We start from the raw sequence: 24,507 nt of genomic DNA on the forward strand, positions 1-24,507 counted from the left end.
TGCTTGAATTAATCAACGATCGCGGGCTTACTGTTGGCAGTGTAGGAAGCAGTCGTCCCGATTGGAGACGGGCAGATTGAGCACCGGTTTGTGGCCTCATGCCACTGCCTTTGGTCACAGCGAATGTGTTCTAAGAAATTTCTAGGATATTTCGTTCGAATTTCACACGATTCGTATCTCGGCACACATTACCTCTAACGGTAACGATCTTTATCACATCGTGTCGACCACATGGAAAACCTTGAAAATTAGGGAATATCAGGGAATTCAAACAATGTCAGGGAAAATCAGAGAATGTCAAGGAATTTCGTAACTAACCAGGGAAAATTGTTATACAGTAACGTCTTGATTATATAAGGTTGGGGAAAAAGTAACCCATTATTTTTGGGTGAAATTCAAAACTATTTTGAATATGCTTCGGATTGTCCGATTTGGGTCAAATATGCACCGTTTTATTTCAAAATTTGTTGCCATCCTAAAAGTAGCTTCATAATGTCCCTATCCTAGAGGTCTTGGTTTTAATAGGCGATAAACTCTAGCAATAGATATTTACAACCTTCTCTTAATCTCAATGTCTTATCACTATAGAAGTAGTGCAATGCGAGGAGAAGGTGGTAATCGCTTGGTGTTGGTCCGGATTATATGGTGGATGTAAAAAAATGCCAATCAAGCTCTCGGAAATCTGTGGCCTTGCGTTGTCCTGATGGAACACAAAACCTCTTCTGTTAGCCAGTTTTGAACGTTTCTAATCAATCGCTAGCTTCAAACGGTCCATTTGTTGACAGTAGAGATCTCAATTTAGTATATTGCACTAAAATACAAATTTAAAAAAAATTAAAAAATTAAAAAATTAGAAAAAAAAATTTAAAAATAAAATCTAATCTGTGGCTAATGCGTGGTGAACTCTTTTCAGTAGTAGTAGCCGACATGATAGCCATCCAGGACAGGATAATGCCGACGAGAAACTGCAGGCGGTACGTCTGGTACGTCAAGACGTTGATGACATTTGCCGGATGTGCCATCAACCAGGTGAAAACATAGAGCACATTATGGGAGGCTGTCCCGTTTTGGCCAACGCAGCCTACACCGAGCGCCACAACAACGTGGCCCGTATTGTTCATCGACAACTGGCGCTCCAATGTGCTCTACTGGAAGACAACGTACCAAACAACCGGTACCTGCCTGCACCTGTCCTGGAAAATGACCGTTTCAAGCTGTACTGGGATCGCACTGTTCTGACCGACCTCTCGATCCACCACAACCGCCCAGATATAATGGTTTACGACAAGAGCGACTGCAAAGTCACCATCATCGATGTCGCTATTCCACTGAACCAGAATCTGGAGGAGACCCACGATCGCAAAATCTGCAAGTACCGACCATTGGCCGTGGAGCTCAAGGAACTGTGGGGGCTAAGGGAGGTCCCAAGAATTGTTCCAGTCGTTCTCTCTGGAACTGGAATTGTCCCGAATACACTTCTGGAAGCGCTGAAGGTGTTGAATATGGAGAAGGAATTGGCCGGCATCCAAAAGTCGGTCAACCTTAGCACCTGCGCGATTGTCCGACAATTCCTCGGTCAGGACTAAAACAGCACGAGCATGCAGATACGTGCATTCCGCAGAGCCTAGTCCCCCTTTGGCATTCAGAAGCCCGGGGGCAGGTGAAAATTCTGGCTAGGTCCGCCTAGTTAAGAAGTGAGATAAGTCTGCCAAAAAAATACGCTAAAAACGTGCAACATGCAAAATCATTTATTTACATATTTATCACAAAAACGACACTCTGGGACATAGTTTATTTCGGAATACGAAACGAAGAGTATGGTTTAGGGTGCCTATAAGAATAGTTATCTCGATTTTTTATTCGGAACTTGCTACGAAATGTTGATTTGCACGATGATATACCCTATGCAAAATATTAGCTCATTCGGACTTCATTTACTGGTGTCGCAGACGTTAAAATTTAAGTTTTTTGAAAAACAAAAAATCACTGAAAATCAAAGCTTTCAAAAATAAAATGTCTTAAAATTGCATTACACGTTGAGATTTACAATTATCTCTAAATTTTTTTTTGGCAAAAAAAAATTTTTTTTGGTGCTTGGTCGTTTTTTCACCTGAAAAATCGATTTTTGCCAAACAATTTTTTTCGAGATAGCTGTAAATCTCGACGTGTAATGCAATTTTAAGACATTTTGCATCAATTGTTTTAAATACCGATTTCCGGTGATTTTTCGGTTTTCAAAACACTTAAATTTTAAATTTTAACACCAGTAAATGAAGTCCGAATGAGCTAATATTTTGTATAGGGTATATTATCGTGCAAAACAACATTTCGTAGCAAATTCCGAATGAAAAACCGAGATAACTATTTTTATTGGTACCCTAAACCATACTTTTCGTTTCGTATTCTGAAAAAAACTAACTCCCAGAGTGTCGATTTTTGACAAAATTTTTGTTTTCGGGATGACACTAGATCTCGACGTTTCATACACTTTTAAGATCTTTTGGCATCAAAATTTTATTTTCAAAAACCCCGATTTCCGATTTACCCCTTGGGTGATTTTTCCATTTTCAAAAAACCCAAACTTTGACTGCTTTGCGCCGCTCTCCCTTAAGTCCGATTGAGCTGAAATTCGGCATAGGGTGTTTTTTCGAGGTGGTGAACATTTTGTGTAGGGTAACTTTTTGAAATTTTAGGGTCGATTTTTTCCCATACATTCATTGGAACCATTGGTGTTACATGCCACAAAATAGCAAAAAAAAATCAAAGTTTGTTCAGAAAGTGTTAAACTAATCGTCGCAAAGTTCGGTAATGAGTGTTCTTTCAAGGATCTCAGCAGAAGTGAACGAAACCCCGGTCCAAGTAATACCGAATTGGACCGAAAAGTTGTAAATTATATTCAAAAGAACAGGTCTGCATCTATTCGTGATTTGGCCAAGATGTTCAAAGACAGTGTTGGGATGATTCAGCGGATTAAACAGAGACATGGTCTAAAGACATATAAAAAGCAAAAAATGGACAGACAAACACCGGAGCAGCAAGATCGCTCTAAAACACTAGCTAGAAAACTATATGAGCGTATTTTGAACAATCCCAACCAGTGCATTCTCATGTATGACGAAACATACGACAAAGAAGATTCCAGAACGCTGCCGGGACCTCAATTTTATACCTAATCGATTGGAGAGAGTGTACCATTTGCGGATATGACTGTTGCGATGGGAAAATTCGGCCGAAAAGTGCTCGTTTGGCAAGCCATTTGCACGTGTGGCGTGCGATCGTCGTGCGACGGCCGTGCGATGCTCAAATTTATGTGGAAGAATGCTTGAAGAAGAGATTTCTTCCACTTAATAGAAAGCACCTCCTCCTCAATTTTGACCGGACTTGGCATCGGCACATTATGCCAAATCAACTCTACAATGGTTTTCGGAAAACAACATCATGTTCGTCGAAAAAGACCTCAACCCCACCTAACTGTCCCCAGCTGCGGCCAATTGAACATTGCTGGCCATTTGTCAAGGCCAAGTTCAAGAAGGAAGGTACAGTGTCTAAAGATATGTCAGAGCTCAAGAAGAATTGTTCTGCACCGTCCAGAAAGTGCACAAAGACTACTGCGCATAATTTAATGAGTGGAGTTAAATCTAAAGCGGATCATTCGTATTGACATTAGTTCAACAGAATGACATTGAAAATTATCGTGTAATTGAAATAATGACGAAAATCCGAATTTTCTGATATCGGTTCATCATTACTGAAACAGGGCACGTTCATTTTATTAATAACGGTTGATAAAATAAGGTGCCCTGAGTTCATTTTATCGATAACGATTGAAAAAGTAAGGTGAGCTGAGTTCATTTTAGAACAACAAAGTACGGTGTCGACATCTAGGAACGTTTTGAACGAGTGAAGCAACCAGAAGCCATTATAATAACTGTGGAAAAAAGCAGCTTGAAACCATCAAAAGATCAATGAAAATAAATGCTGATAGTATTTTGAATTCTCAAAACATGCTATTTTAAACACGTTTAAACCATTTCTGCATCGAAAAACCTGTATATTCCAAACGGAAATCAAAATGACAGATCCCGACAACCAATGAATACGAGCAAATGAACTTTTGTTCTTCTATATGTTTTGAAGTTTATTTTTCCACCCAGTGTCATTTTCATCCTGATTATTCAATATGCCAGAATAGAATTTCATTTTATCCAAATGAATATCAGCTTTTGTTTACTTTTAACCTGAGACAACTGTGTGCGGTTGGTTTTATTTATGCCATTGTTACCGTCTCGCCAAACAAAATCATGCGCGATTTCCTGCAAAGTTCGTTTCATCGAACTCTGGCGTTTTTTTCTCTAAATCCAGCCTGACTAATTTTTTTATTTTTGAATTTTAACTCAAAATCAATGCCAGAATGAATATCGTTTCGAATGTGATGAATATCAATTTGTTGCTTTTGATATTCCAAGTATAAATAACAGCAAAGTTATGAACCACACTCAATGCCGCATTCATTCATTATAGCAAATTTGTTCATGCATCAGCGATATAAACAAAATGAACTCGTTTGTTATGGTCATCAATAGAATGAGGGCAGTGTGTTTCAAGCTGAAAAAAAGTCATGTACGCTGAAATAAAATCATATTCGTTACTCGTGAATATTTGTTTGATATTCCAAGACACTGGTTGCAGTGCTTTTCTCATGACAATTTTTCGAAGAGAGATGGAGATGTAATTTCTCAAAGAGATGAGCTAAATCTAGAAGTTGTCATCTTCTACGGATTCTATCATGTCACTTTATGCCTGTTCCATTTTTTTTCTTTATCTTCATCTTCCTCAACATCGATATTTTCATCCATTTCTTATTGTAGTATTTTTAATTGTACGTTTAATTGTTCATTAATTCCCCATTCTTTATGCCGATTTGTGACATATCATTTCTGCATATCAGCTCCCGTCGTACTATTTGAGTCGTACGATCAGGGCTCTTAAACTTAAAGGTTGACGAGAAATGTTGTATTCTTTAACTAAAACATTGTTCTGCACCGCACCTATTCGCTTCAAAGATTTGATTATTGTGGTTGAAAAACATGCCGCTGGGACTAATGTAGCCAAGATACATTATTTAATGATTTTTCTTCAATTCCTTGTTCAATACGCTTTTGTGCTCCAAGGATGTAAGTAACATTCAATGATTTAAAAAATAAACTAGTTTCTTCCCAATTATACACTTGATCAACGGTCAAATCATGATTTTCAGTCCTTGGAACTATTCTTTACCCGGAAATCGTCCAATTATAAATTTTCAAGAAAAATGTTAACCTCTTGTTAAAATTAATGCAGCACTGAACTTAAACGACGCAGGTACTTCAAAATTGGGTGCGAACTTTGTAGCGTCTTAAATGCAGTGGACTGTAAAAAGTAGAAGGGTCTGAGCCTAGGGGCACGGACGGGAGTTTGACGTAAGACTGACTGTTGCTGGTTATATTAAATGTGGTTCTTGTCATTTTTCAGAAATCTGTTAGCTTAACTTTTTTGAAACTCCTAATAGTAGCCCTGAAAAGGGCAAAAGGGCCGTTTGTTATATGTACTCTTAACCGTCAAACGGTTTGTAACGAACAAAAAAAATAAGTTTCTGGCAGGAAGTTCAACTGTCTAACTGAAAATGATTAATGAATATCAATACGACATATAACAGGGTGGAATGGTAGAAAAATGATATCGTCATTGAATACATTGAATATGAAGTTTATGGGGAAGAAACAAAAAAACAAGCTGAAAACCCTTACAGTTTCGTGATATTTTGAGGTAAAATACACAAGAAATCATGAAGTTGCTTTATTTTCAATGGATAGCTATGGTATTTTCTTTCTATTGTGTTACAGGGTAACTTCGATATAACGTACATTTTGCTTTCAAAATTGTACGTTGTATCGAATTGTACGTTATAACGAAGCATAATAATGAACTCAGAAACGTAGATTATATTACTTTATTGTGTTGCTGTTAGAGTAAGGTTAATGAATAAATTCAACTGGAAGACGAAACCAACCTTTCTCATGATGTTTCCCTTCGTACTGTTGATTAAAATTTGATTCATTTATAATCCGGAATCACAAAACAGTTGTACTTCGGGATTGGTAGAAAGTACAATTCAAGCTTTTGTATCAAAATACAGATAATTTATTGTTCTTTCAAAAAAACAATATTCAAAAAATTATTCCTTTGGACTTTGAAAATGTGTACGTTATATCGAGTGACGTTATATCGAGGGTACGTTATAAAGAGGGTACGTTATATCGAAGATTCCCTGTATTCTTATTATTAGTCTTATTCTAAGGCATTAGGAGCAGTAGCTTTTTCGGCGAAATAATGTTCGTTTGCATTTCGTTTGCACAATCAAGTCGTATTGGATCTACTGCTCAATCTATCATAGAAAGAATTGACTCTTTGAGAAATATAAATATGAGTCATGAAGAATATTAATATTTCATTTTGTTTCATTTTTGTGATGCGATGTAATGCCGATCTCAATCTTCGCATGATAACCGCTGCCTCCCCCTGATTAATGAACGAATGTTCGTAATGAATTAACGAACGAAAGTATGGGAGACACTTTCTTGTTGCTTTGATGAATTCTTGCATGAAGTTTGAGTGATGGATGAAATCTTGCATCTGATTACTTTAACATCTTGTTAATTTGTTAGATAGAACGAATTATTGCACGCAATTTTGTGTTACATACAACATTCATGGGAACAAAGTTGAAAGAAAGCATAATACATGATTTATCTTCGCATCCGTTCGCAAGACATACCTCTTTTATTTATTAAATTGCTCACTTGTTTTATCATTTCCACCGTTGATGTCTCAGGCGAAAAAAATGTTGGATAAATTTGCCGTCTAATGATATATTTTATAACATATATCGTTAACATGATTCTATATAATATGCAAAACTCTAAATAAACGTTACATTTTTCGTAGAGTCACCCCCTATATAGAAATCAAAGACGTAGTCCTACGTCAAAACTGCTGCTTAATCCCGCTGCGCGATTCTAAAGCTGCCTTAATGCAGCTTAACCAGTGAGAGGAACCAAATTTCCCCCGTGGGCGCGATGCAGATTGCCTTCATTGCAGTGATGCAGCGGGGTTTTTCCATTCAATCAATGGAAACTTTCTTAGCACTCCCTTGGCTCTGAATGGGCCATGTGGCAGATTGAGAGACTCGTTGTTTTGAAGACAAAACACTACACACACTTAAACTATATACATTATATATTTCTTAACTATACAATAAAATACAAAATAAACACTTAAATTGTCTTCTGCCGTTTTCCTTCACTTTCTGCTTCAATTTGTTGCTGCTTGCTAACGCTTCGCTGTCCTGAATCGGATTGATTCGTACAGCATGCTATTCTTCTTATTCGCTTTTGCAACATGTTCAATCCAGTTTGCGGGAGAGCAGATGATTGCGCTTTAGGGTGTGGTGACGGGGAATCGCCTCGCATGCATCTGTTCGCTCTTCAGTGCGCTTGCGACTGAACAAACTGTTTAGCCTGTAAAAGAATATCTTCAGAATAAATGGTTGGGTTAAGTTCTCGTTGTTTGGGAATCTATATGCTTATGAAGCTGACTGTATTTTACTCTAAAATAAAATATAGAAAACTAGCTAAAGTGCTTCAATTTGGTATATCAATCATTTGAATCGGTAAAGCAGTTCAAAAGTTATGATTTTTTGAAAAAAGTCACTTTGGGATAGAGGTGAAAAATCGGTTAAATTTGAAAAACCATAACTTAAAACGAAAAAGAACACATCTCTCATTTTGGAATATTTTGTGTAAAAAATCCTCAGCTTTCTAGAAAAAAATATAAGACAATATAGCGCCCTTGGTTCCGAGACCATGAAAACCATGAAAAACGAATAGAATCAATGATCACGGAAACAAAATTCAAATTTTCTGCAACTGAATTATTTTTCCTGAAATTACGAGGTGATTGGCTTTTATTTTATATTTCGATCATTAGAATCTGTCCAATAATTCAAAAGTTATGAATTTTTGAAAATCGGACCGGACCACCCTAAAACGGAAATTGTCACCCTAATAAAAAAAATACGGGTCTAATATTTTGCGATAAGAAACAAAACTACCAATTTTGATGAAAACTATGAAAAACTAAACACAGAACATGCAGGGGAAAATGAACTTCGGACTTCAAAATCAATGTGTCTGGGGAAATCGGCATTGCAAATACATGCAAGTCAGGGGTATTTTTGTTCCCACCGTGTGTTCTCTAACACAGACTTCACAATCAAGGAGCCTGGGGAAACCGGTGTCGCAAATACATGCAGGTTGGGGTGCTTTCGTTCCCACTGAAATGTGTTTCTCAACCACGAACTACAAAAGCGAGTATGAACACAACGCTGATTGACAACAACTGATGTGTACGCTGAACGGAATCCAAAAACAAAACTTCCACGTAATTCTGGTTCAATGGTTCAATTATATATTTTTTTATATCATTGAAGATCTCTCCAACGGACCCAATATTCAGCAGACACCCATAAATGAACCACGGTAATCTACTGTGTTTACGCGAGGGTTGAAATTTGGGTTCCTCAAAATAAAAACAAATTATCCATGTGCTAAATTGCAAAATATACATCTGTTTTTAATTTGCCTTCCTTGTCAATTAACCGTATTTTTCGAGCTTTGATTCCATTTCGTCTAGAAACATCCAATGTGAAGATCCTCTACTTAATGGATGTAAATATTCCTGAGATACGAAAAGACAATTTAAGAAAACTGTGTAATACAAGTAGAAAACATTATTAACAACCTTATAACTCTTCTTCAGAACCCTACACGAGTTGAAAACATCAACTAACTAGTCGAAATTCTCACAATATTTTGCAGTATTGCGACATTTGGCTGGTAATATTCCGGTGCTGACATACATTTTTATCGCCGAAGAAACAGTTTCGATCAACGTTTCCGTTGCTACGCCAACGCGCATCTCTCCATATGCTGGCAAAAATATGTGTTTTATTGACAGCTTGGGCGCTGATCTAGGAAGTCCGCTGGAATCCTCGTGATATAGCAGCCTTATATATTCCCACATAGCAATTTCAGTTTCAGAAAGCGCAATATTGCGTATTAGTTTGTTCGCGCTAACTTAAGCGGATGTGGTACATCGTACATTGCAAATATTAATTTAACGGATAATATCTCACATCCATCACTGCTCCTAACGCCATTTTCAAAATTGTGTGCAGAGAATTAGTGTTATAAATTTTATATTTCCCTACACAAGACGGGAAATTATCAAGCTAACTGCTAACACAGACAAATCATATGCATGCCATGAACTTAAAACAGAACTTTCGGAGCAAAACAATATCCGAAAGTTTTCGCACCAATACAGCATATAATTTCACGATCACTCTGTTATGTCGCACTTACCGTCGATGTCACGTCGCGTGGATCAAGCCTTCTGCTCTTTTTCACTCCGCTATGACTGCTATCGCTCACTTCTTGTTTTTCTTTTTAATTTAAACGACTATTATCAGCTAACCCTTCCTTTCAATTCACTGTGAATAACTCAACGCACAAACACGTTCCAATTTGATTTTGCTATAGAAACCGATAATTGAGGTTCTGACCTATCGGTAACATTGTCAAATAAGCTGGGAATGTGTTTGCAGTTAAGTTATGATCATAAGAGAAAGTCAATGAAGAGAAGTTACGATCAAGTCACTTACATCCCTTGCATTCTAAGCCCCTCACATGTTTTCAGCTAGTCGGCTTCAATATGACCTTGCTGACTAGGGCTGTTACATTAGCTTTGAATGCATCTTTGCCGAAAAAATAATGCTCTGTTTGAATTCACGAGTCAATCCTTTGATCATCACTACTAAAACAGAATTGGACTTTGTAGTTGTGTTCATTATTTTTCCAGGAAGTTCAGAAGGAAATCTCAATACTACAACTGAATATTGTTTCTCCGAGTAAGTCAAATTTGGCCTAAGTGCCATTTCTTCAATGGATATAACGACAATTCTATCTTGAAACGTTTTGACTCGATTATTCAAAACTGCATTGGAAGATATGCTTTCACATCTTCTGCTCACTGAATTTCTACGCATACCATTTGATGATTAGACAAAATGCTGTGAATCATTTGCCGTGATAACGACGATTGATTCAACAATATGCGTTGGACGTGGATGTCAAAATCGAAACTGAATGCTTGAAGTTCATCATGTCAAGCAAATTTGGGGTTCGAAAAGTATGTACACATGAGAGATGTAAGTACATGGACAAAAGATGATAAGTTTCGTTGTTCTTGCTAATCAAATGTTATATGCCTTTACATATATTTTTCAGTTGTCAATAAACTACAGACTCACTAGTATGCATCTGGGTTTTTTCTAAAAAAAAATCTGGAAAATCAGGAAATATCAGGGAATTTTATTTCGGTTTTTGAGTTGACACCCTGTTATCAAGTATGGAAAAGTTCATTAGCTCATTTCTCCACACCTAATTATGAATCACTCTTGTATCTGCTTGGAATAATCATGGCGAAGAGAATGCAGCAAGCAATCGTGAGATTGCACGATGAATCATTTTTCACTCTCCGAACATCTTCATTCGGGACTGAGAGTGAACATAACAAAACAAGTAGTGGAAAACAACATTCGTTGCATGAATACTCCTTCGGAAGGATCGCACGAAACAAAATAACGAGTGAGTTCAAATAGACTCAATCTGCGTGTATGTATGATTTTATTTTCCCTTCTACTCTCTTCCTCGTCAGCATTCAAATGCATTTGTTATCGGCAACGCACATGAATCTACCTTCCCGCTCACCAATAACATGCGTTAACTCTTTGTGGTCGCTTGTCTGCTCTCAGCCACCACTGAAAGGAACCATGCTAATTTTATGTTTTACTCAACCAAGTATCAGCTTATGCTTTTCCTAAACGAAGTTTGATGTCTAGTGTCCTGTTCACGAATCAATACGGTGCTCCTATGAGTAATAGATAACGGTACTCAGTATCAAACAAAGTAGTCACCTACACAAGACAACGCACAGTGCGTTGAATGCATAGGATTGTGGGACAAAAATCATAACAGCAGAATTTAGTCATTGTTACACTTTGGTGTGATGGAAAAGATTGTTCATAAGTATCAGAACTACTGTTTGCTTGAATGTCTCATGTTATTTGAATAATCACATGAGTGTGTCAAGAGACAAAATCTTTTTTTACCTAAATTGAAAAGTTCCGCTCATTTCGAATACGCTGAAATCATTATTTGAGTATCTACTGGTTTAAATTATGTTGAAGTAGCTGTTTTTAAAGAGCAGAATAATTGTTTGCATAAGTGTCCTATGTTATCTGAATACTCTAATGTAAACAAAATCTTTGTTAAAAGTGAAAAGTGCTGATCTTTTCGAATACACATTCCTGGCATTAATTACACATTGCATTGCATCAATGGCAAAAGTGTCTGATATTCAAGGGATAATAAAAATAAAACTATGTGTTGATTATACTTCATATGATTTACTCTTGGAGACTGTTTCAGTATATTGTTAAAAAAAATGAAAAAAAAAATTATTTTCCATAATCTTGCATGTATCACTTCAAGGAAAAATAATTTCGACCAGTACGACACCCATGCCCAAATTTAATACGACCGCAAAGGGTTAATATGGTTTTTTTTTGCGTTGGCTTTAGCGGCCCATTGACGTTCAATATTATGGCACAATATTTTGGGAAAATATTCAATATTGTTGATCAATAATATTATACGTCTATGGGCCGCTTTAGATTGTTTCATACCAGAAACATTGCAATAGTGCACAGGAAACAACTCGATTTCAACTATCCACCTATATTTTACTGCCGCGATCAAGGTTTCAGTGATTGCTATTTGGGTGAAAAACAAATGATTTTACAGAGCCACTCCTGATTCAAGCAAAAGTTTCCAATATGATTCTATCACCATCTAACGTCATTTCGTCATTCTTTCTTTGTTTTTAAGAGGCTTTAAACTTTGAAGTTCATTCGCCTCTAACTGAGAGAATGCTAAATTCTCTGAGAATAGATGAGCGGAATCGAGACAGTATTTTTCCGTTCAACTCGAGAATGAACTTTGGGAAGATGGTAGGTGAATGTTTTCTGTCTCAAATAGAGTGAGGCATAAACGGAGAATAGAAGCGTGAGTTTTATCTGTGAATGAGTGTTGCTGAACGAATTTCGATGCGATTTTGCCCATACCTGCCTGTTATCGATCTTTCACGTTTGCTTTGCTTAGACTACAATAATTCAGGATGGTGCACCCCAAGCAAAATAAAAATACAAGGATTGAACAAAATGGGCAATTTTTTCGGTATATAATTTATCCATGGCATTGTCATTAATAAATAATCAAAGTTCTGCTAATGTACGTATATTCTGCATCAATTTTGGGGCGCCAAGGTGTTGAATCCCATAATTTGGATAAAACGGCGAACATTATGTACAACTCCAAGGGGTACTGTTTTTGATAAAACGAAAAAAGTGACTGATTAGCTGACAAATCCCACATAACTTATTCCCAAAATCCAGATAAATGTCCACACGTGTCGAATGTGATTTTTCCCTAAATCCCCGACGTATTTCAAGCTACCAATAAAACTATTATCTGTAACCCTTAGTAGTAGCAAGTAAAACGCTCTCTAAACGCCGTGGTGATTTCGTCTGGTTACTAGAGAATCTCCTGCATTTCTCCAGATCCCCCCTCTAACTTAGACCCCTCTCACACAGTATTTATATGCTCCTGCCAGCCAAAACACAGTACAGCATGGACTCCAGCTTTTCCCCCTAACAAAAGAATGTAGCGTTTGTTAAATTTTTTCTTAATTTGGGCATGTCAGCAGCCGCCTAACCCCATAAAACCTCTATTTGTATAACCGATCTAATAACTTTCTCATCGCTCTCTCTCTGTTCTCTCTTCGCTGAACCCCCGCATCCTGCCGTAGATACTCCGGGACATCCGCCAGGGACTGCTGCAGCTCAACAGAGATTCACGAGGTAAGCGTCCAACAATACAGCATTGCACACAATTTAGCATCTTAAGAACACAACCTGCAACTTCGCCTTCGCGCCATGCAGAACCATCCGACAGGAGACAACTTTGTTTCTGGTTTGGGAGGAGGAAATTTTTCCGATCCAATCAAAGCAATCTTCCGGTCGTCATCGTCGTTGGAGTGACTTTCGGAGTGCAGCCGAAGGAGCGGCAGTTGGCACAAACAGGATTAGAAATCACCGATTCAATCAATATTGGCACTTGTGAAAATAGCAAAATTGGGCGCAGGGATGTCGGCATTTTTGCGAGTGATTGCATCCAATCACACAATTGCGCAAACGGGAATTGGCTTTCGGGAGGGAAGGGGAAGCTCTGCGTTTGTTTGGCAGCAGATATGGGATAAGGAGGGTAGAGACACGGTGTAAATTCTGTTCGGCAGAAGTGTCTCTCGGGAGAAGATGATAGAGCAAAATTTAAGCTCTCGATTATGATCTCGACAACAGGAATTGGAACAGCGGCAGAAGGGATAACGGGGACATGAGGGTAGAAGTTCATTATGCCATTTTCCAACGTGGTGAATCTAATTTTCTTGACGAGCATACGATGGCGCGGTACGTCGTGTGATGCATCGGAAGAATGCAATCAACTTTGGGAGATATTTGATCCTGAATTTGGCACATGAGAATAAGATACTCGTTACGTATTCCATTATATGGGTTAGTTTTGCATTATTCTGATGGGTTTCCTCTTTCGGACTATTTTCGATTGGTTAGTTGAGTCTTCAAAACTAACAATAGCGAAGGAAGTGAGAGAATTCGAGAGAGTTTGCTTATTTTTTAGCCATTTAAAATAATTATTAGTTGTACCGGTAAGTTTCTTCGGTTTTTCAACAGATGGCGTAACATGATTATTATTCCAGTGAATCAAATTTCCAGAAATTTTTTGGAAAGCTACTGTTATTGCGCGTCTTTTTTAGTATATGTCAAAAAGTTGAAGCGTAAACAACATAGTTTTTTGCCACTTCGAATATGTCGAATTTCGTACGTGTTTTTGCGGGGAGTGTTATTTCATTACTTCAACATGAAGTAAAAAGCTGCGGAAAGTCATCGCATTTTGGTAGGAGTTTATGGTGACCTTGCTCCAACTGAGCGAACGTGTCAGACGTGGTTTACACGGTTTAAAAGTGGTAATTTTGACTTGGCTCCGTCTTCCAATGTTCCGAACCGCCAAAAAAGTTTGAAGATGAAAAATTGGAGTCTTTACTCGATCAAGATCCGTCACAAACGCAACAAGAACCTGCAGATACACTTGGAGTAGCTCAGCAAACCATATCAGATCGTTTAGAAGCACAGGGAATGATCCGAAACATAGGACATTGGGTGCCGTATCAATTGAAGTCACGAGACGTCGAACGCCGTTTTTCACGTGCGAACGACTGCTCCAACGGCATAAAAGAAAGTTTTTTTTTGCACCGAATCGGTACTGGCGATGAAAAGTGGGTCCATTAAGACCTATCCTAAACGTCGGGTAGCGTATGGATATCCCGACCATGCATCAACATCGACGGCCGCGCGGAATATTCACGACCAGAAGGTTATGTTGTCTATTTGGTGGGACCAGTTGGGTGTGGTGTACTATGAGCTGCTACAACCGAATGAAACCATTACGGGGGACCTCTACCGACGACAATTGATGCGTTTGAACCGTGCACTGAAGGAAAAACGGCCACAATACGAGCAAAGACACGATAAACTTATTTTGCAACACGACAATGCTCGGCCGCATGTCGCGAAACCGGTCAAAACATACTTGGAAACGCTGAAATGGTAGGTCCTATCCCACCCGCCGTATTCTCCAGACATTGGTCCGTCCGATTACTACCTTTTTCGATCGATGCAACATGATCTGGTTTACTAGCACTTCTCTAGTTTTGATGAAGTCAAATATTGGATCGATTCGTGGTTAGCCGGCCAATTATTTCCGCAAAGGGATCCGTAAATTGCCAGAAAGATGGGAGAAAGTTGTGACTAGCGATGAGCAATACTTTGAATATTAAGTTTGTAACCATTTTTTTGCAGAATAAAGCATTAATATTTGAAAAAAACCAAGAAACTTACCGGTACTCCTATTATTAATATACAGGTCGGACTCGATTATATAAAGGCTCGATTATATGTGATTCGATTATATACAATTTTGGACTCGATTATATACAGTTTGAAAATAAAATATATTTCAAATATGACTTATTTCAAGAAGAAATGTAACCCTTCAACGTTAAGGTGATTGTAAATATAGATATTGCAGCCAAATTAAGAAAGTTAGAAGTTGGGTGTCAAAGAACAAATTGTAGAGCGATAAGAGAGCTTCAATTAAATTGTTAGACATAATCTAGTTTAATATTTTTTTTGGATGAAATTAATAATAACACATTAAAATTATTAACTTTTGAGTTTTTCACTTTCAAAATGTTATTAAAATTCACTAATTTAGATGTTCCACTACTATATCCTGTACAAAATTTTCTCATCTTTCAAATGAAAGCAACAGAATCGTCTTCCGTAGCGTATTTTTGAACGTAGAGCCAGTTGGAGGCAACAGAATCCGAAACAAAAAAAAAAATTCTATAACTCTGTCATTGTTGTAATTATAACATATGCGTAGAAGTTTTTTTTCCATCAAATATGATCGTCTATCACCTTCTGAGAGAATCTGGATAAAATTATTTTTTTCATATGAGAAAGGTGTTTTCTGACTTTAAGGGGATGAATCAAAAATCAAATTCCTCTTATAAATAATAAAAATAAATAAAAAATATAAAATTTCCTAAAAAAAATTAGTTCAATGTTTTCGAGTGGGTTTTCTGTTGTAGATTAATAGCATTCAGTTTTCTGAATGTTTATTCAGGACTAGCTGACCCGGCAAACTTCGTCCCGTCCAAAAATTTGTTTTTTGTTATCAATACCTTCAAACATTCACATTTTCTTACTAAGCGCAAGTTCGTGAGTCCAATCGAATGAACGAATCAATCATTTGATTGATCGATTCATCGATTCATTGATTGATCTTCTAATCGACCCCGTTGAACTTACCTTTCACTATAAAATTCTTAGTACTTCTACCAAAACTCATCATTATAATATCAGATTATTTTCAGACAAAATCATTCAAGATTTTTTAACCAACATAACATGTTTCTCCGTTACATGGAATAAATGTTTGAGACAGAAAATATGATAGAATAAAGACAGACCTCTCCCCTTAGAGAGGGAGGAGGAGTGTCTATTCACCACAGAAACATTCCATGTCCCCTAAAATATTCACATGCCAAATTTGCTTGATTAGTTTTCGAGTTATGGAGAAATTTGTTTTTCGTTTGTATGACAGCCCACCCTAAGAGAGGGGGAGGAGTGTCGAACCACCATAGAAACATTTATTGCATCCTAAAACCTCCACATGTCAAATTTGGTTTCGTTTGCTTGATTAGTTCTCGAGTTATGCAGAAATTTGTGTTTCATTTGTATGGGAGACCCCCCACCCCTTTAGAGAGGGGGAAGGAGTATCTACCGATTATAGTATCATTTATTGCACCATAAATCCTCCACATTCATTGCACCCTAAATTCTCCACAAATTCTCCACACACTTGTTGATAGTTCACCAGCCAAACGCGAAGAAAATATCTTCAACCGATAGGAATAAACATTTCATAGTTGAAAAACATATTTAAACACAATTCATATTAATAAAAATGGATTAATTCAACATTTCACTACGATTCTGAACTTTCACCGTGAAAATGAGACTTCGGTGAATGTGAACGTGAAAATAGTGGTGAACATAAACGTCAAAATATTTCCACGTTCATGTTCACGTATGAATGTCCCAAGGCATTCTGAAAATTATTTCGCCGTGAACTGTTAAAGGATTTGTTAAGCAACTCTCCAATTTAGCCTTATTATGCTACCTTTAATTCATTAATAGTAGTAATTTACTACTATTACATTTTTGTGTGTACCTGAAATATATTATAATGAAGCTATCAACGTTGCCCCAAGGTGAACAAGCATTCCCTGGTAACTGAATAAATTTCAATTGCACCTCAATAAAGCAATGTTCCTGGCATTACGTGGATACCATCAACATCGTCTAATCAATAATTTCTCTGCCAATCAATCATACTTAAGCTAAAATTGTGCTTAAAAATTGGACTTATATGCCTAATACAGATTTCAATACAGATTTTTGAGAAGATTTTTTTCAGACCAAAAATACTTGATTTTGTCATGGCTGGTAAACAAAAGCTTATTCGCGAGATGCTAGGGCACCTTGGTCATGCTGAAGCAGTTTAATATAGTGGCCCAATGTACGTTGCTAGGGTTGCCAACTATAATTTTCAAAAAATCAGGGAAAGTGAAAATACAAATCAGGAAGAAATCAGGATAACTCATATATGGTTGTCCCGAAATCTTGTACCGATTTTTGGGAAAACAAAAGATTTTTTGTAGGCAAACATACATTTATTTAATTTCATATGCACAGTTTTATTCCACAAACTTTCGTCATCTTTCACGCAGTCTAAAAGTTCTATCCTACCAGAAGATGTTTGCTTCCTCGCCTGTCCATTGAGCCGAGGCTCTTGCCCTTGTGATAATCTTATTATACAATATCCAGTTAGTTTAGCTCCCAACCAGACTCCAAAATAATTTGTCACGTTTTCAAATGAAGTTTGGTGTTGCCCTGATAGAACACAATACTTTAGCGGCTCTTACACAATCAGTAGCATCGACATTATCAGTAATGGCAATACTAGCAAGACACACTCCATTCGGCATCATCATTATTCTTCAACCCTACACGATCATTTTTATTGCCTCGAGGAATGTAGCAACGCTAGCCTTCATAGTCGTAAGAGAAATATACACATTTTCGGAATGAAAACTATCAATGAAAACCTATTTTATTGTATCAGATAAACATCCATATCAATAATTTGAAAGGTTTTCTGCAAACAATGAAAAATCTAGAACGAAAATTGTTCCTAATAATGGTTTCTACTTATGATTTCAACAATTTGATCTGTTAATATAATGCCTTTCGGTGATGGATGAAGAAGATTCAAAACAATATGTTATGAGCATTCGAAAACCATTTTGAAATTCTTTTCATTGATCTATTCACAATTTAAAACTGTATTTTTCAATAGTAATCTCAATAGCTTATGCTTGATTCGTTACTATTTAATACCTTCGTAGATGTCGACACCGTATCTCACCCGTATGCTTCACCCACTCATTTGGGCGAAAGATGTCGACATTGCACCGTCGCTATCGCGAATTACCATTTTAAGCTTCGTGCTCCATCGTTGTGAAGCGAAAATGATAACGGGGTTTCAGGTAGATGAAAATATTTTTTTTTCGCATCAAATATATTGCTCCAAGTAATAGAGCAACAGGTTTTCTGTAAATGGTGAACAAATCTTGAGCTAAAACTAATTCTGGTGGTAATTTTATTTTATGCTAATGAGTTTTAGTAGATATTTCAGAAAAATTATAGAAAATTGATCAAGTAAGGTTCAGTTCTTCTTCCTCAATGGCACTAACGTTCCTAGAGGAACTTCGCCGTCTCAACGTAGTATTACTTGCGTCATTTTTATTAGTACTTAGTTGAGATTTCTATGCCAAATAACACGTCTTGAATGCATTCTGAGTGGCAAGCTCTAGAATACGCGTGATCACAGTGCAAGTCGGAGGAAATTTCTTTGACGAAAAATTCCCCCGACCAGAACGGGAATCGAACCCGAACACCCGGCATGTTAGTTATGACGCTAACCACTCGGCCAAGGGGGCACGTAAGTAAGTAAGTAGGGTTCAGTGCTAGGTGTTTTATGCATTTAAGTAACAGCAAATAATAACTTTCATTCAAATTTTAAGAATTTTAAATTGCTTTGGGCCCACTATTCTGATAGAGAGTAAATTGGCTCACAAACATAGATTTTGACACAAGATGTCGCACAGTATCCTAGACACCTCGAATGATAGTGTCCTTGCTCTATTACAGTAATGATGGAGCGAGATCAGAAAATCCGGACTTGCATCATTATTGCCCTTCATATCAATTTTGTCAACCTTACACGATCATTGTTATTGCCATTCTGATGAAGTAATGTCATTATTATTTATCGTGTAAGGGACCCTTTAAGGTGGCCGTACACTGATTGTACGGAGGTCAAATATTTGATACTCTTCCACGAATAAAGTTTGGTTTGAAATTTGTTCAAACACTGTTTGGTATGCCAATCTTCAATTATCAACAGTGGCAAACAATGTCAAACATCGAACATGGAAAAAAATCGACTGAAATATTTAAAGTAACCCAACCATGTACCCGCAGGTTCGAAGAACAGACCGAAAAAAATATTTTAGGCATCCAATGAATATTTGCTTGTTATGTTTTTTGTCGAATATATTTGATCAGCACACGTTGATCAAATTTTATCTGTGAAAAACAAACAATTATTTGGTTTCGGTCAAACAGTGTATGAGCACCCTTATCATATTGGCTGGATATTTGTCATGGATCTCTGCCTTTAATTTGTCCCCTTACTTGTGGGAGTTTATCGACTGGTTACTTGGTACAAGCTCATAATACAACATTCCTTTTCAATCCCACCATGCACAGAGTATGACTTTCTTCGAGTGAAGACTGGCTTTGGGGTTGGCTAATGGCGGTTCATTTCACTTACCTAAATGATCCATGCTAATCTGATGAGGTATATTTCTTTCGCGTTAACTTCAAACTTTGATTAATGTCGACACCAGTGTTGCCACATTTTAATCTGTACCAGAAGGGTTAAAAATCTTACTCATCTGTACTTTTTCGTCCAAAAATCCGTACCATCGAAAATACTCGTTGTAGAAATTTAGCATGAAAAAATACTCATTTATTTACTACAAATACTACATTTACATTTGCAAGTCCTTCGTGTGTTTTATAATGCTTATACATAATTTTTTTGAATCTAGATTGCGTACTATCATGAATTAAAATTAAAAAAAAATCGCTCTAAGCGATACTGCGGAGTAAAAGTCATCATGTACCTTAATGTTGCTTTGTTCGAATGTAAGAAATTTCACGTACCTTTTGACAAAAATCTATACTCTGTACCGAAAATAACGAAAAATCTGTACCTTTCCAGATAAATCTGTACGTGTGGCAACACTGATAGACACTGTACCTTCGATAACACGATAATCGTTTCGAAATAGATAATGAACGAATGAAAGAATAAGCATATTATACAAGGACGGGCCGGAGAGCGTCCAAAAATTGCATTTTTAGGTTAGATTTCCGAAAATCATTGTGGTCACCAGGGTTGTTGCGATAATTAAATCTGTGTTTTTGGTCTCAGAAAATCTTTTTATCCGAGTTTTTTCTCAGAAAATCTGTATCGAAATCTGTGTTAACCCTTTGTGTTTGTTTGTCTGCTAACGGCAAATAAGTATACTAATATTATAATTTATGCAACAATGTATAAGTTCACACTTTTTCTAAACGAATTTTAATGTCTTGTGAGCTTATTCACGAATCAGAATGGTGCTACTATCCTACTATACTATCCGTGCTCGAGGAAAGGATTAATGGAAAACTCCATGTATTGCGGCACTGTGTACATGTAAAAAGCATTGTTCTGTACGTTCAAACAGAAAGATAAAACGTCGAAACACGCCAAACTAATTATTTTTGTGATACATGCGAAAGATATCACACGAAGCAATTTTTTTAAAACGTAAACATAAAAACGTTGTTTGGTAAATACTTATCAGAAGTTTACAAAAAATGAAGGAATCATGTTCATCTTTCTAAATCTTACAAAGTTATGCATCACTGTTTTTTCAATTAATAATAATTGCGACCAGTAAGACACACATGTAGAAATTTAATACGACCGCAAAGGGTTAAATTTATAAGTGCAATTTGGAAACATAATCTTAGTTTTGGTACCATTGGTTGCCATGGTTATTATGAATTTGACGATGTTGATGGTATCCACGTGAAAATTCGCATTTACTGTACTTTAGTAGATGAACTGTGTTATATATTTATTGTAAAGCTAGCCAATAACGCAGATTTTGCATCTTTAGATTGAACATGAGAAAGCAGTATTACACGCTACATATGAATGCAAAATGTCTCTCATTCAGATTGATTCGAATGCTATATGAATAAAATTGGAGAGTTGGGAAAAATATTATTGAGATCTAATATTATTGGATCGTTGTTTTCAAAAATCTGTATGAAAACACAAAAAAATCTGTATAAATATAAATTATTCTGTAGATATGGTGAAACATGATGTAAAGTAAACAAATAAGGTAAAACATGATGTAAATGGTAAAGTAAACAAATGAAAAATAAGAACCAATTCACAAAACGTGCATCTTAATCCATCTAATATTTGAGTATTTGCAAGACTTACGAATATCAATAAAATAACAACCGCGAGAATACTCAATCAGCTCTTCATTATTAAACTACAGCAATTCATTCACAGTCAGCTTAATCGTTTTACTCAAAGCATTTTAATTTGCGCAATACATTAGTAAATGAAAATTCCCATTTCGTTGCATTCCAGATGACACCTACATGTACGACGATGCGGTTACCAACGTCATGCGGATGCCCCACCACGGCCACTGGTATGACGAACCACCGTACGAGAGCGATCCGGACGATTTCCTCATGTCCAGCATGCGACAAGGTGATCCCTCCGCAACGATACACGTAAGTATCCCCTCTCAGCGATGCGCGGCATCCGCACAATCTCCTTCTTTTCCCCCCGGTTCAATTTTTCTAATTCAATTGTCCTCCCCCTAATTGTTCGTCTTCCGTTAAATTAATTCTTATCTTAGCGTAAGACAATGAAAGCGTAAGAAGGAGATCGATTCTCGCGCTCACTTCAAACAACAGCGAGCACAAACGTCCGTCAAACCATGCGAAAAGCGCTCAGCAAATTTTTGCGGCATTACGACTAGAATCGGTGGTTTTTCGCTCGATTCGTCCTCAACTCCGAATTTGTCACCAATGCACAGTGGTCCAAAAGTGCAAAAACGTGATCGTGAAGGATTCCTCCAAAACGGTTAATTTTACGTATATGATGTCTTCGGAGAAGTTTTAAAGTACAACGAGGGCCACCTTTTGAGGGCTGCCATTTTGAAATGAATGCCCCTAAAAGTGAAATCCAAAATCCATTTTTTTCAGCTTAAGAGAAAGGAAGTTGGTGTCTTCATAAAAAATTATAGCTCTTATCAAAACAAACAATTTTGCTGAAAACATCAACTTTCTATCTATGTTATGTTATGTTATGTTATGTTATGTTATGTTATGTTATGTTATGTTATGTTATGTTATGTTATGTTATGTTATGTTATGTTATGTTATGTTATGTTATGTTATGTTATGTTATGTTATGTTATGTTATGTTATGTTATGTTATGTTATGTTATGTTATGTTATGTTATGTTATGTTATGTTATGTTATGTTATGTTATGTTATGTTATGTTATGTTATGTTATGTTATGTTATGTTATGTTATGTTATGTTATGTTATGTTATGTTATGTTATGTTATGTTATGTTATGTTATGTTATGTTATGTTATGTTATGTTATGTTATGTTATGTTATGTTATGTTATGTTATGTTATGTTATGTTATGTTATTACAGTGCACTGTAACAGTAATAACATATTTTTTTAACAGGATAACGTAGATGGAGGCCTACCTTTAAATTAAGTGTAACTTTTGAGGATACAGGTGGATACAGACACTTGAAGTGTGGTTTTGCAGCATTTTGCTTGTAATTTAATTTGTAATCGGTTTGGTCTGCCCCAATCTGCCCCTTTATGAAATATCCTAGTTCAAAAATAGGTCAATTTTAACATAAAAACTCCAATATCTTCAAATATATAAGAGATAGAAAAAAACAACGTGCGTCAAAAATGTGTGTTTTGACTAGGCAAAAAAGTTCTCTAAACATTGTAAAATTGTAAAAAATCAAGAGGAAAAGTTAGGACGAAAATATGATTTTTTGGTGCTTTTCACCAAAAATGTCCCATAACTTTTTTACCTGAATAGATAGCAAGTTGATGTTTTCAGCAAAATTGTTTGTTTTGATAAGAGCTATAATTTTTATGAAGACACCAACTTCCTATCTCTTAAGCTGAAAAAAATGGATCTTGGATCTCACTTTTAGGGGGATTCATTTCAAAATGGCAGCCCTCAAAAGGTGGCCCTCGTTGTACTTTAAAACTTCTCCGAAGACATCATATACGTAAAATTAACCGTTTTGGAGAAATCCCTCACGATCACGTTTTTGCACTTTTGGACCACTGTGCAATGGAAGGAAAAACGACCGAGCAAGTGATGCAAAGTTCTTCCATTTCATTGATGAAAAAGCCAACCCCTGGTTCTGTATCCCCGACAATTCATCCCCAGCAATGGAGACGCATGTACACTTTTCCTCACACCCACACTCCGCCCCGCACACACACATACAAATAACACACATTCTTCGACATCCCGTGCCCGTTTTTCACCGTAAAGTTTGGCGCAGAACAAGCGATTCGGCGGCAGCCCGGCAATTTAACGCTTTCAATTAATTTCGAACATTCCAAATTTAATGGAAAATTCCTGTTCCCACTAAAATTCGTCATTTCGGTTCCGTTGCGCCATTTCTTGGCGGGCGCGTCGCCACGAGCGGGACGGGGTGCGACAGGAAGTTTGTTGATGCTGCTGCCGCACCACCTATTTCTGTGGTGAGAACCCGAGAGGCGGCCAGGATATAGAAAGCTTAATCTCGATCATGAGCAGCGATTCGAGTCGTCAATGTGATGGATAGGCAGCCGAAACTAACGTTCCGTGCAAAATCGTTGAGTGATAAATTCAAATCCGATTCCTAATTTGGCGTTCCAACGATGAGAATAAAAAAAAAAGTCGTTCTTTGGGGAGGTTTTTGCCGATATTAGTTTGCCTGTGGTGGTTTTTCAATTTTCAACATCCGGAAAACTGTAGGCAATTATTTTTCCAACTTTGTTGAGCACAAACAAAGTTTTGCGTGCTTAAAGCTAACCCATTAAAATTTCCTCGTTTGACAGCTTTTTCTACCGAATATACGTCCGATTTGAAATGAGGAAAGAGAATGGAAAAGTATTGGCTAACCTCCGAGTCTATCGAACGACGGATAGTTTTGGGATTCAAATCCGTTTTTGCTTTTCACTGAGTTTAGTGCAAAAAGTCTCCTTGGTTGACCCAACGGTTGGATAGCTTTAGTCACGATCACTCAGCTAAATCCTCTCGAGACAGCAATCCCCATCTGAGCCGACATGTCGCGCCATGTTCTTGTTTCTGCCTAATCCGAATCCGACAGGAGAATAA

General features: G+C 37.0%; 1 protein-coding gene across 6 annotated transcripts in view; it reads left to right on the forward strand.

The window, feature by feature from the left end:
* The window catches only part of LOC129762854 (uncharacterized), a 565,660-nt gene that overhangs the window by 516,596 nt on the left and 24,557 nt on the right, over positions 1-24,507 (forward strand). For 4 of the 6 annotated variants that reach the window (XM_055761417.1, XM_055761418.1, XM_055761419.1 and 1 more), the window contains exons 10-11: positions 13,027-13,078; positions 21,708-21,856. In XM_055761417.1, the coding sequence (XP_055617392.1) occupies positions 13,027-13,078; positions 21,708-21,856 (201 nt within the window). Of the gene's footprint in view, positions 1-13,026; positions 13,082-21,707; positions 21,857-24,507 lie in introns of those variants that run through there. The other 2 variants (XR_008740727.1, XR_008740728.1) reach the window with 2 other exon arrangements.

This window comes from Toxorhynchites rutilus, chromosome 1 (assembly GCF_029784135.1).
Source record: "Toxorhynchites rutilus septentrionalis strain SRP chromosome 1, ASM2978413v1, whole genome shotgun sequence".
Classification (NCBI taxonomy): Eukaryota; Metazoa; Arthropoda; class Insecta; order Diptera; family Culicidae; genus Toxorhynchites; species Toxorhynchites rutilus.